This window comes from Grampus griseus (assembly GCF_964374135.1).
Source record: "Grampus griseus genome assembly, chromosome: 10".
NCBI classification, from domain to species: domain Eukaryota; kingdom Metazoa; phylum Chordata; class Mammalia; order Artiodactyla; family Delphinidae; genus Grampus; species Grampus griseus.
Window position 1 is genome coordinate 86054670 of NC_139004.1, and position 14071 is coordinate 86068740.

Sequence of the window (14071 nt, forward strand, 5' to 3'; positions counted from 1 at the left end):
CTGTTCTCCAGGAGAACTGTAAGGCGAAGCCAGAACCTTCCTTGTGGGGAGGAGTGGGGAAGGGGGGGGGGGAGGGTATCGGCTAGCCGCTGTCCTGGAACTGTGTCCTTTACCACCAAACAGCAGCGGAGTCAACGCTGGGCTTTGAGAGGGGGGATGGCTTCATAGCGGGAGAGACCAGCTAAGAACAGAGGGAAGTTACAGGCCGGCTTTCACGTGGTTGAGTGCCAGGCTTTTTAGAGGCACTCAGGCAGATGTGTGAGAGAAGGCCCTGGCTCTATCTGCCGACTGCCGGAGACCAGAAAACGCCCGTAGCCGGGCCTTGGAGCCCACGCCTTGTCAAATATATATTTACCGCCTTCTCCCTCCCCTCTTCAGGCTAGGCTCTGTGCGGTTGGGAGCAGAATAGCTGGCTTCCTCAAACTTTGCAACAGAAGCACCCGTCAAGGCAGCAGAGTATACGGAGAATGTGAAATTTCTTTGAGGTCCTGCTTTTACTGTGAAAATTCACGCTGAAGCAGTACGTCATCAAACCCCAGACTTCCGGAATTGGTCTTGTGAATTTCGCTCCTCCTGTGCGCCAAGCGGCCTGCCCCCGCCCCTCGCTCCCCTCCAGCAGCACCAGCCTTTCCCAGGCAGCGGTGCCCGGGAGAGGGGGGGCAAGGGGGGGCCGGCTCAGGCGGAGCGGGGCTCATGCTGGGCCCGCCAGCCCGGCACACCTCCCTCCAGTGGCGGCCGACTCTCTTAAGCAAAATCTTCAGATGTCTGGGTCGCCGGGCGGTGGGGATTTTCGCAGGCACTGAAGTGGATGGTCCCCGTCGAGAGGCTGCCATCATCTCACCTGCTGTCAGGAAGAAAGGCTTCTGGTGTCCAGGGAGTCAAGAACGACTCACTTAAGCAGGAGTGTGACTAAGATGAGAGAGGATTCAAGAGCACGGCTGACAGCCGGAGCAGACTGTTAAATCCTCCCTGGTTAAGTGACGGTGGACAAACCCACAGGGAGAGAGCCGGCACCCCGCCAAGGCCACAATGCTGGCACGCAGATGTTCCAGGAGGATTTCCCCATCTGCAATTACAGCGCCAGAACCTTCCCTCTTCTGTGGTGGGAGTTCCGGTTTACAGCTCTGAATGCTCCTATCTCTGCAACTAATTGGTACCTGAAGGTGAGACGAGCGATCCCCTTGCAAAGCTACCGTGGCTCCAAATGTGGCCTCCATGGTGGGAAGTGGCAGATAGAGAGAGAGACAGACAGATAGATAAAGGAGATATTTAGAAACAAGATAAGACAATCACAAAACAAAACAAACCCTTCTCATTCATTCCTGGTGTTAACATCATGAAGCATTATAATGAACGTTCGGGAAAAGTTTTGCTCTCCATTATTAGAAACATAACAAAATACAAGCAACGACTGGGTCGCTGGGCCGTGGCCCCTTGGAGCCGAGAACAGGGCAGGAGAAATTTGCTTCAGAGGTGAGGAAAATGAGCCTGAGGAAGCTGACTTGCCCAAGGTCACCCAGTCAGGTGGAGGTGGGAGTCTCACCCAGTTCTGGCTCCAAAGGTGTATCCTGTTGCTTCCAGGAATCACACCCGTTTGGTGTTCTGCCCTGTCATCTGAGAGTCCCCGAGTTGGCAGAACCGGTGTGACAGCCTGGGCAGGTCCTGGTCCAGCCTCCATGGCGGGCCGCTGGGCTGCTGGTCTGGCACTCAAAGCGACAGTGCTCAACGTCGGCCTCCTCCTCTAGTCCCGTTGTGAACTGTGTTAAGAGTTGGTGTTGGGGCTTCCCTGGTGGTGCAGTGGTTGAGAGTCCGCCTGCCGATGCAGGGGACGCGAGTTCGTGCCCCGGTCCGGGAAGATCCCACATGCCGCGGAGCGGCTGGGCCCGTGAGCCATGGCCGCTGAGCCTGCGCGTTCGGAGCCTGTGCTCCGCAACGGGAGAGGCCGCAACAGTGAGAGGCCCGCGTACCGCAAAAAAAAGAAAAAAGAAAAAGAAAAAAAAAAAAAACGAGTCGGTGCTGGGTATTTTGTTCTCTTCTTTCTGGACTCCTTCAAGCCTCTCGGCTGCCTTCTGCTTGGAATCCCTATGGCTCCGGCAAGTGCTCCACAACTGAACGGTTGATTCCAAACTGCCTTGTAGGGTTCCCCGATTGCTGTGGCTAAGGATGCCTGAGAGCTGTGTTGAGGTTTCAGAGGCTGAACTCAGCTGAAAAACAGTACCGTGATCAATCTGTGATGCCTGGCACAAGCTCGAGGTGGGGAGAACAGGGTGGGTGGTCCAGGTCAAAAGCACCCGTGCACCAATTTCAGCCCGTGCCCTTGTCTCCACACTCTGCCCTATTCGCTGTTTTTCAGAACCACGGTGGATGTGTAACCGGGCACTGGATGCCTTACAGCTTGGCTTCCGCCCCAGCCTTGCGGTTTATGCCTGGAGAGAAGGCAGGTTGACCAGGCAGAACACAACAGCTGGATGCCTACTTTCACTCTAGGGTCTACCCAGACCTGAGCCCCCTCCCTTCAATCTCTCTAGACATGGCCTACGATCTCTTCTAGAGAAATCAGAGCCTTCCCTGCAGTATTCAGTAGTTCGTTTCCACTGTGCTTACAGAGCCCAGGCTGCCGGGATGAAGACTGTCCTTTCCTGACAAACGTCATTAAGGGCAGCCAGATTAGAACCTGGCTTCTCTTGACGATTAACAAACAAGACCTTGATCAAGAGCGTTTAAGCCTAACACGACAATGGCTCTGAAGCTTTCCTTGCTATGATGTTAAAATTTCAGAGGAGCTCTTCAGAACTGCTGGGAGGTCAAGGATGAAACAGATGCAGGGCCTCCCTGACAGCCCTCTTCTCCTCGCTGCCCTTGTTTCCATGTTACAGGACAAGGAAAGCAGAGCACGGCCTGGTCACTTCCTGACTGAAGACATCATCCTACCCTTGACCAAGATTAATTCAGCAAGAGCTTCTTACCTCGATGGTGTCACACCCCGGCCACAGTATTCCTCAGTAGGGGTCTGGACATGCGGTATCAAGGCTGGGGTTTAGCTAAAGACAGGAGGGAAGAAGCCTTCCCCTCTCTTCTCATCTTCACAACCGGAAGGAATCCACTCTTCCTAAAAGACATCCTTGCACTTTCACTGTAGGGACCAACATCTTGCGGTACACCTCCATCTGGTGTGGGAAGCAGCCTCCGTTCTCCTCAAAAGGTGCTGCGGCAGCAGGGACCCTCAAAAAGGACTCCTCAGGTTTCAAGGAAAGCTGACCGGTCAGGGTACAGCCCATCACTTATCTGAGAGCACTGGGAAACATCAAAGACACACCACTTGCTCCCTGCTCTTCGATCCTTCCAGATCCTTTCCAAGATTCCCGAGGAGCCAGGAGCAAAGACAAAAAAGAATGAAGTTTGCTAAGTTTTCTTTTACCAGGACAAACCCATTTTCCAATTACAGTCCTGCACCATTTATACTCTCCTCGTCTCCGTGCTAGTTCAAGTGCAGACTCAGGCCAAAGAACAGTAATCACAGATGACTCTTACGAGTGCTGTAAGTGACTTCCACATTCTTTGGAAGTGACTGTCTCAGCAGCACTCTCCCTAGCCCCGGGCAATAAGCCGGTTTGTTTGTGGGGCTTTTAGGTTTGACACTGCATTTCCTTTACATCAGAGTCACAACTTACCTAACTGCAGTTGGCCAGAAATGGGTTGTCTTCTGAGGGTTTTCAGTCATGCACTGAATTAATCATCGTTACCCATCATCTCCACTTCCTTCCTTAAATCACTGCAACCTACCTCAAAGGATGCATTTACAGACACTAGCTCGCTTTCTTCCAAAGTTCGGCCATTCTTTGGTTCCATTATATTTTCTGCTGCAGCTCTGAGCCGTGCACTGAGACACCCAAATTAACTTCAGCATATGATAAACTCAAGTTCTTGGCCTCCTGTTCTACGGGGAATATTACACAAATGAAGAATTTGAGTACAAAAGTTAACTGTTTTCCTACGGGCTAAAGTCTACACAGACAAAAATAAAGATTTCAATGTAAATTTTACTATTTTATTTGTGAAAAAACTACAAGCAGAATTCATAAATAGACATTTCTATTTAAAGCAGGAAAACGATAAAGTGGCTTCTAATAACATAGTCGTGCACATGCCAGTAACAGGAATATATTAACATCTTTTATTTGCTAGACAAAGAGCAGTGTCCAATATAAATTTCCCCCAAACATTTAAGACCTGTGAATTTCTGACCAGTTCACAAAACCACCAACACTTTAGCATGAAGAAAAAAAACAAACCTAACAGACTGTCAGCTCTAAAGACGTTACAGAGCAGGAACTTCCAAAAGCGTTATACAAGCTGTCTTTCTGAGCAAATGAAAAATATAGCTCGTATAATACATTAACAAAAATTCACAAGGTAAGATTATGTTTTGACATACTTAACAAGCATTCTCTATTTGTCTCCAACAAACAAAGCTAAGGAAATAATGTAACCATCTTTACACAGTAAATTAAGGTTACAAGTCATACACAAGAACAGAACTGCTTGCGCATTAAAAACTGTTCAGCTCCATTGTCATACTCTAAATGTTGGCTCTTAAACCATTTTCGGTTACATACAAGCAAAGGTTATTATATAGTCAGCAATTAATAAATTTTCAATAATTTAAGATACGGTAGCTTAAAAAAGTAGACTGAGAATGGTCTTGATAAGGCAGGTGAAACATCTTAGTGGAACTAAACTCACAGAAGCTTCTGCCAATGTTTTGAATATCCAGATTGAAACTGAAAGATTTTGATTAAAATTTTTTGTGGGTGTCAAGATGTCTTTACCTTAATATTACTATTATTATTTTTTGAACTGCATGACTCAAGCAGAGCAGGTCAGATAAGCTCTGTGCGCGCACGCACGAGTGTGAAGGATTGTGTGGTATTAAAACAAATGGAAACTTGCAAGCGTAACACTGTGCTTTTGTTTGTTTTTATAACCTGCTTACTGTGCCGCTGAATACCAAGTATTTCTGGTCCTCTTTTAATATGTATCTTTATCACCTACACTAGTGTTTTTACACACTGCCTACTAATTGTAGGGCAAACTGCAAATGCAGAAAGTTACAGGAATTCCATTTCCAGAATACATGCCTGAGGGACGTCATCAATTTCAGAAATTAAAAGCCTAAAGTACCTACCACCTCACTACCGTAACAGAATCACACAACAGCAGCTAAAGGATGGGCCCAAGAACATCTCTTTGCTGAGAGCAGTCCCACCGTGCGCTGCAGTTTCTACCAAAATGGCCATTTCATCCTCTCACCTGTTCTAAAGCAATCCTCCCCCTTCCTTCACCCCTCCCCATTCTTTAATTTATTCTTTATCACGGAGGCAAAACTGAAAAACCAAGACATTGGCAATGACTCAATTAGCAGCCTCTGAGTAGCTGGTGAACCAGCTTTTCCCACTAATCTCGGGGTCCAATCACTTTACATGAAACTAATTTTGAAAAAGTACACAGTGTTTCTGAACAAAGTGCAAACCAACACTTACTGGTTTCAAAAGCAGTGCAACCCACATGAGTTTGGTGACTTTTAAATTTTTTTAAAAAGTTAATTAAAAAACTTAGCAATTCCTTACACCTCTGGAAAATAAATATGGCTGACTAATTCACCCTCCCTGAGACCCTTAATAAAAGGAATATTAAAACTTTAGAAGGAATGTCTTTGCAATACCCCACTAATATTAAAATGTGGATTTAAAATTCATAGTCAAATCACTATGTATTCTATATCCTGATGCTTACAGAAAGCATCTGATTTCCTTTGGTTCATTAATAAATACTTTAAAAATGTATTTAAAAAGGTAAGTATAGCTTGCATCCCAGATGAAAGCAGTATTTTGAAAAGAGGGGGCGCACTGTCCGTGCATCTGAGTACAGGACCACAGCAACAAGTGGCACTGCTTTATCATCTATACCTTTGAGAGCAGAATTTAAACGATGGTACATTAGTGACTAAGGAATAGTTTTAATGTAAATGTGAAAGGAGCCTTCCTGTTGGCTACTCAAATCAAGCTGTTAATTTTTCTGTTTACTTGTTGCCTCCACAGACAGAAGTTACTTCTATTCTTAAGCAAACCAGGTTTTTCACACCAAAATGTGGCGTTTCATTACTAATCTGCTGCCCTCCCAGAAGTACCGTCAAATAAAGGAAGGTGACATCAAGTTCCCATGCTTGAAATGACTCTCAAGTCTATGAACTCTGCAGATATGAATGTAAGAGTCAAAGAGAAGACAGACCCTAAATCTAAACAAAGCAAAACAGAACATTTTTAAAATGAGGAGGGGTGGATTCATATTAGCGGTCTTTTTTTTTCCCCCGTTTTTGTTTGTTTTTGCAAGACAGTTTTTAAAAAGAGAGAGTGAAAAGAATCTTTTTTAAAAGAGAGTTTTACTCAAGCCATCTTTATGTTGAGGAAGAAAAAGATCACAGGCTCGCAGGAAGTAGGAGCTTTCCCTGCAACTCTGGCTGCCAGCACTTCAACCATTTATTCACCACTGAGTTCCTTCCCACAGCAGGGAATTGAGACATGTCTCCCAACACTGAAAAGCTCCATGTGGGGACTGGATGTACTGGTTGATAACCTTTGTTCAGTAAAACAACAAGACTAGATTTTAAGAAAGAAAAAGAATTCTCACCACTGAAGGGGTAGGGTAAGGGAAACGAGGGGAAGTGAGGCAAACAAAGTTCCATTAAACAGAACACCACATGCAAAGTGGAGACAAGGATTTGCTTCTTGTATGGACGAAAAATACAGGTTACACAGTTTGAATCCTAAAACTAAGAGACAATTTATCAATTTACCTCAGACATGAGTAGAGGTCTGGAAAATGGATGGAATTCGAGTTACAGAATACCATAATTTCATGAATGCTTATGTAAGAACAGCAATGTTAACATGTAACCGTAATTTACACGAATACTTGGCATTCTGGAGCTAGTTTCGTTACTTTTGACTGATCAAAGCCCTCCCAACTAAACCACTTGTGATTTGTCAGTTATTCCATCGCAAATGCAGGCTATCTGGAGCAGTCTTTAATTTGAGATCACATTGTTTAAAAAATATATATTTTTCTATCGTCCAGTACTCTTTAGACAGATGAGAAAGTCAAGTTCCCACGTGGGTTGGAACATACTTCACGTAAGACTGATTTTAACTTAATTTCAGCACTTTCATAGAAGGGACCGTCCCAGATCTGTAACTGTTCAATGTTGTATTCACTTCACAGTGTATCAAGCACCAGCGTTGCCATGGATTGGTTTCAAATAACCCTTTATATATAATTTTATATTTATATATATATAGTTATATCAAAACTGATAGTACATAGTATAACTGGAAGAAAGAACTAAACTTAAAAGGATATGCTGAAAGGATGGAGTCTGTGAACACAATAAATAAAAGCTCCCTCCCCCTCCCACCCCACTCTCCCCCAACAAAACAAAAACAAAAACCAGTTGTAATGTACATGGAAAATTGTGCACAGCAGATTTTTTTTTTATATAAAAAGTAGATTCAGGAGCACATCCAATTATAAATGATTGTTAGGAAAATCATATAAAACAATGGAATACATAAAAGTGTCAAGAGTAATCGTCAGGGTGCGAAATTCCTTGGGGGCCAGATGCCCATGGCAAGCAGAAATTATCCTGGCAGCATCACTAAGAGGTCGATGTCCACAGAAGATTCTCCAGGGGTGCAAGCGGCATGGGCAGGTGGAGGATGTGAATTTCATACCCTGATTCATAGTTTTCACAACTCCATGTGCAATTTCAGAAAGATTCATCATTTACTGCTGACATGTCGCCCTTTGGCGTGGAGGAACGGGAGGAACCCTTGTCTGTGCTCTCCGACCCCGAGCTGCTCTGGTTCTGCTGTTCTGACCCTGCACTGGAGGTCACTGTGGATGAGGAGGTCGAGGAGGAGCGAGTCTTTTCCTTAAAGTCTGTGATAATGACGGTGACGTTGCCCACAGTTACTGCCAACTGCTGTGCGGTGCTCCTGTCCACGTTTTTCAGCCGGGGCCTGAAAGCAACACCACAGGGGAAGAGCCCATGAAATCGGCTACGGATGCAAAGGACTTCTGGCCCAACATCACCCCGCCACACACACAGACTGCATGACGCTGTGGCAATGAATCTAAAACGCCAGCACGGATACCAGCGCTTACTACCATATCTGCCGACTAAGAAGCGCAGCAAGAAACGAAACCGCCAATCAGTTAGCAAAGCTTCGGATCACCGCAAAATTATGATCAATTTATCTTTCTCCTGTTTTGGACTCAGTGATATAAAAGCAGCTCATATCTATGTGCATGTACTTTGAAAGTTAACAGTCCCACTGCCCCAGCTCTTCACCCCACCCCATCTTAGCCTACAAACCCACAGGCACAAAACCACCCCTGACTCTTGATTATGAGCAGGTGAATCAGGGCAGCGACGTGGTATTTCACTCTAGTTTCAAATACCTTGAGGTGTGATTCGTTTCACTGGTCTTTGTTGTAGCATTTGCAGACTGTATACTGTTCGCTTCGCTAGGAGGATCTTTCAGAATATCGGACTTTGGTCTAAATGGGGAGACAGAAAAAGAGGCATTTAAAAGACATCTTTGATTCACCTGCAAAATAACATAGTACTGTACTGAGTTACCGAAGAACTTACTTTGTTTTTTTGTTGGTATTTTTCTTGGTAACACTAGGGCTAATTTCTTTATCTTTCTCGGGTTTCTCTTTGTCTTGCTTTTCAACCTTCTCCTTCTTCTCCTTTTTAGGGGGTGGTGGAGTGGCATACTGTTGGGCCACTTGCTGGGCCACCAGCTGAGAATTGATCCGAGGTTTTCTAAAACATTCAAGAAAAGATGTCTCATTATTTGCTTTTTAACTGTTTCTTTAATTTTAAAATTTTGGTCTCATAATTTTTAGGTATTCTATTACTGGTATCCAGCAACTCAAACTAAATTATATGGTGTTTTATTATTTCCAGATAGTATGGTTAAGTCCATAAAACTTTTCCTCTTTCAAATCCACTCTCCGTACATCCACCTTTAATGACATAAACACACGCGCTCACACAAACATACATATCCCTGTGCAGTCAAGACTTTCAGCCAATTAAAACATGACGCTGCTTCTAAGAGAAGCAGCTTCTGAGAACACTACTTCTTTTGAGCTGTCAAGATTATACTGACTGACAGCTTTCAAATACTTCTGCCGCAGAGGGTTAATCCCATTTTATTAAATGGACACTGGTAATCCCTTGAAAAGAGAATGAAATTAGAAGTGTGACATTCACTCCTCAATCTAATTATTCCGACTTGGTCTGCTCCCCTGCTGCTCTGTGACTGGCACAGACAACACGTATCGAGCAATAAAAGGTAACTGTGGTTCATACGAGCTTCCAAGGGGGTGAAGACAAAGTCACTATAAAAACATCTTAGACAAGTGGTACATTCATTGTGCCATAAACCATTATGTCTGCACCAGTCTCCAACTGACACTGGCTCTTAGCACTATTGTTTACAAATTCTAAACGGTGCCAAACGCTTCTCACAGTGCATGACCATTCGGACCCAAATGGCAAAGGGAGAAAGGAAAACCTAGGCGCTATTTCTATACATTATTAATTTTCAAAGACGTTAGCATCTAGATCGACACTTACAATATAATAAATTCTCCAAGTACAAGGTAGAAAACACATATCTAAGTGGGTTATTAATGAGGTGAAGCAACCACCTGCCATGATGTAATGATCCCCTTCAGACCCCACGTCCCCCTCTGTTCCCAACGATGAAGGCACTGGCCAGAGAAAAATAACTGGACAGACAAGGTCTGCCTCATCAATGAGAGAGCCAGCGGTGGAAGAATGGAAATAGAAAAAAATTTAAAAAAAAAGCCTACGAAAAACAAAACAGAAGTTTCTTTCTTAAATAATTCCGCCATTTTTTTTTCAAGAAAACAAAAAGAGTTGCTAGGTACAGGACACGCTGGCTCCTAAATTAAGCACAGTTACTGAAGCACCTCTTGGGAGGAGGTGTGATGTGGCGAAGAAGAAATACAGGACGAGGAGGGGACAGACACCTACTCCTTGACTTCATCAAGGCCAGCCTGCTAGGGGAAGACACTGGGTTTGTTCTGAGTGTCTCAGTGCTGGCTCCACAATAGTGTGGCTTTGCAGGAAACACACCAACAAAGGAGCAATCCCAGAGCAAGTTTCCTATTGGTCTCCAGCAAACACAGGCCTTGGTTACGGCGGCATACGACGAAGCCCACAACGGGTACGGTCACCTCAGGCTGGACCACAAGCAGCCTCACATGCCACTGAGCAAGGGATTCAAACATGTGAAGTGCCCCGAGATAAAGGGAGGAAGGTACTTAATACTCTAAACTCCCGCCCCTCAAGTGAAAGGTGAAAGGTAACATTCTTTTTTCACAGGTTCTAACAAAGGCAGCAGCAGCCATTCTAACACATTCTTCTCTTTCAAAGAGGAAGTGTATCTGTTAATACTTACAGAGAAGATAATCACCACTACAAACTATTTCAAAAGTATTCACAGGGAACACAAACAGACCAGCTGTCTACAGGGATTACCAAGCAGTTTAAATCAGAGTTTAAACAAACTGTCATATACTAACCAATACTCAGGTGTCAAAATGAAATAACTCAGCCAAGTGAAAACTAACTAACTAAATAAATAAAACTTTATGAAAAACTACACCTTGAGGGAGACTTTCAATTAAGCCGGTATGTGTACTTCACTGCATGGAAGTCTGACAAGAGAAGACAACTGGACACCAGTCCAAGACCACCTGCAACAGCGAGAAGAACCAACGGCACGTGGCACACCAGACGCTTGCCCCAGAGAAACCACCCCCGGCCCCATCACCAGGCCCACCCAGTCTGAGTTAGGGGGGCCTGCCTCACTCCAGCATGTCCTACAGAGTTCTATGATGTCAATTAGCACGCCGCACTGTAACTGTCAATCAAATGCACACTCCTGAATGGCATGACCGTGTCTTAATCAGCCTTCTCTATGGCATTCAGCACAGTACCAGGTACCCAATAAAATTACCTACTGGATGAATAAAGGATAAACGAAAATTTCAGAGAAAGACAAAGTAGGATAAGGACTGAGGAAAGGGCCCAAGCTTTGGTGATCAAGAAGTCAACTGCCGACTTTCAGGAGAGCAAGCCACACACTATCAGGGCTGCAAAGAGGAAGGAACTACAGGATGTCAGAGGAATAATCTAGAGGCGGCCAACAGGAACCCTTTTGAGAACTGTGGTGCTGAGGTAAAGGACAGCCCTGCCACTGCAGAAAGGGGTCAGCAGGGTTTGAGGATATTTCCTTGGGAACAGGAGGCTTAAATCATGTTGTACACTGAAGAGGGAGAAAGACTGAAGGCAGGCAGAAGAGAGGGGTTAGCCATGGGGCAAAGGAGAGAAAGCATACAATCAAGAAAAGCACTGGGGGCTTCCCTGGTGGCGCAGTGGTTGAGAGTCCGCCTGCCGATGCAGGGGACGCGGGTTCGTGCCCCGGTCCAGGAAGATCCCACATGCCGCGGAGCGGCTGGGCCCGTGAGCCATGGCCGCTGAGCCTGCGCGTCCAGAGCCTGTGCTCCGCAACGGGAGAGGCCACAACGGTGAGAGGCCCGCGTACCGCAAAAAAAAAAAAAGAACAAGTGCTGGGATTGGGATTGACATGTATACACTGATGTATAAAAAACTGATGACTAATAAGAACCTGCTGTATAAAAAAATAAATAAAATAAAAATTAAAAAAAAAGCAAAGCACTGGGAAAGGAACAGAGACTTTCTTCTGAGATGGGAGGGATGCTAGGTACTGGGGGATTATTGGCAGAATATTGGCAGAATATGGGAATGAGAGATCAGAGGAGAGATCCTGAAGCAATGGACATCAGAAGTGGTACCTGGGTTGGTGAGCAGCTGGCACTACCAGCAGAACAGAGAGCTAGGGGAGAGCAAAGAGGAAAGGAAGTCACCCTCGTCTCACAAACAGCCCCTAATGGCAGGCACCTGATGCACCTGCAAGCGGCTCTCAACCACCCAGACGCCGTGCTGATCCAAGATGGATTATCCCCTCACAGGCGGCTTGCCGAGGCCATGGGCAAAGCATGGGCAACAGGCCAGGTGCCTGTCTCGTACTCCTCCCGTGGACGACCACTCTCTAACATTTCAGCAGGGCAAGCAAACCCTCAGAATTTTTCAGTGCACGCACCACAATCCAGCATCTGTAGGACAGTATGTATACACACACACGGTGACATAAACTGCACCTCAAATGCAGCACGTGTGCACAACCGCACGGATGTCCTCACTTGTTCCTAAGAAAATGATGTCTGACTAGAATAGTGAAAGAAGTGTGCCTCCTCTCTAATGGGCAACCAAACTGAAACTTCACAAATGAAAAGGACCCAAGGCTCACTGGGATCAGATTATTACCAAGAAATATGGGATGTCTGCTAAAAGCACCTGTTTTGTTTCACAAGTACGTCTGTGTTCTCAGCGTCCTCAAATAACAACCTAGTAATTCTTCCATCATCACTTGCTCCTTCCCCACAAAAACCCTCACCAACAGGTGGGAATCTATTATTTTAATTATTAGAGTGGTTTTTTTCAAACTAGTTCCCCCAACAAACCCCACAGTCCTTCTCGGATCAGGGAACGGGGTGAGGTGGGGAAACGCACCGAATTCATTTTGAAATGGTGCACTGCTGCTGAACACAATGCGTACCTTTGAAGAAGGTGAAGAAGTGAGAAGGGTCGTCGGTGGGAGACCCTCCAAAGGTGCCACCCTGCCAGAACTGCTGTGGCAGCTCCTGCCATCCGTCCCCTACTTATTCCCAGGCCGGAGCATTCTGACGGCATGAGGATGGGAACGTGCCACCTCCACGGAGAGCCACGCACGCCGCACCCCAGCTGGCCGCGTTCTCCAGGTTAGATGCTGTGAACTGCCGTCGAGCAGCAGGCCAGGACCACCTCACAGCCAAAACAGGACAGGCACACTACGGAGCCAGAGTCAGCACAGCATCCTCCAGAGCACAACTGATTGCCTCTGTTTTACCAATTAAGGAGACTGAAAGCAGAAAGATCAAGAACCTTGTCTAAGGTTCACAGTAAGTGGCTAAACTGGGATTTTTTAACCCAGATCCACCTGAACTTTTCAAAGCCTCCTCTTATTTATTTATTTATTTATTTATGGCTGTGTTGGGTCTTCATTGCTGCACACAGGCTTTTTCTAGTTGCGGCGAGCAAGGGCTACTCTGTTGCAGTGTGCGGGCTTCTCATTGCAGAGCACGGGCTCTAGGCGCACGGGCTTCAGTAGTTGTGGCACACGGGCTCAGTAGTTGTGGCTCACGGGCTCTAGAGCGCAGGCTCAGTAGTTGTGGTGCACGGGCTTAGCTGCTTGGTGGCGTGTGGGACCTTCCCGGACCAGGGATCGAACCCGTGACCCCTGCACTGGCAGGTGGATTCTTAACCACCGCGCCACCAGGGAAGTTCCCAAAGACTCCTCTTATGAAAGTAACTTCAAATGAGTCTCCCCACCGTTTGTGTGTGTCGGGGGGCGGGGAGGGGGCACAGGGTACTAGGGATGGAAGACCCAGGTCAACTCAGGCTACGGTTTCAACAGATACCTGCCCAAGAATTCCAGCACTCTCGTTAGCCCCACCATCTTCACTGGGGTAAGAAGAGGACTACTTGGTTGTCCTTAAGGGGAGAGAAAAGGGCACGGGGAGAGGAGATGGCAAAGTATGTTTTCCAATGTCTTTTAACATTTCCTGTAAGGAAAGAACCCTTATCATGATATTTAACACTGCTGATCGGTGAGAAATAGTTACTTCCCACAGATTTACACTGCTCAGTGCAGTCTTTTAAGTGTCGTACAACACACTGTATATAGCTCACTTAGTGGGCAGAATTTCCAGCATATTGCAGGACGTCAATTCTTCAATACGGAGCTGAGAGTCTGGGGTTCTCCAAAATTACCTAAGTTTCCCAACTAAC

General features: G+C 45.9%; 1 protein-coding gene across 1 annotated transcript in view; it reads right to left on the reverse strand.

Annotated features, from left to right (window-relative positions):
• Positions 1–4040: 4040 nt before the first annotated feature.
• RYBP (RING1 and YY1 binding protein) overlaps positions 4041–14071 on the reverse strand; it is a 73454-nt gene continuing 63423 nt past the window's right edge. Inside the window, exons 3-5 of the mRNA XM_082664056.1 lie at positions 8711–8887; positions 8518–8616; positions 4041–8075 (exon numbers count right to left, since the gene is read on the reverse strand). Coding sequence (XP_082520182.1) covers positions 7823–8075; positions 8518–8616; positions 8711–8887 — 529 coding nt within the window. The 3' untranslated portion in view covers positions 4041–7822. The remainder of the gene's footprint in view (positions 8076–8517; positions 8617–8710; positions 8888–14071) is intronic.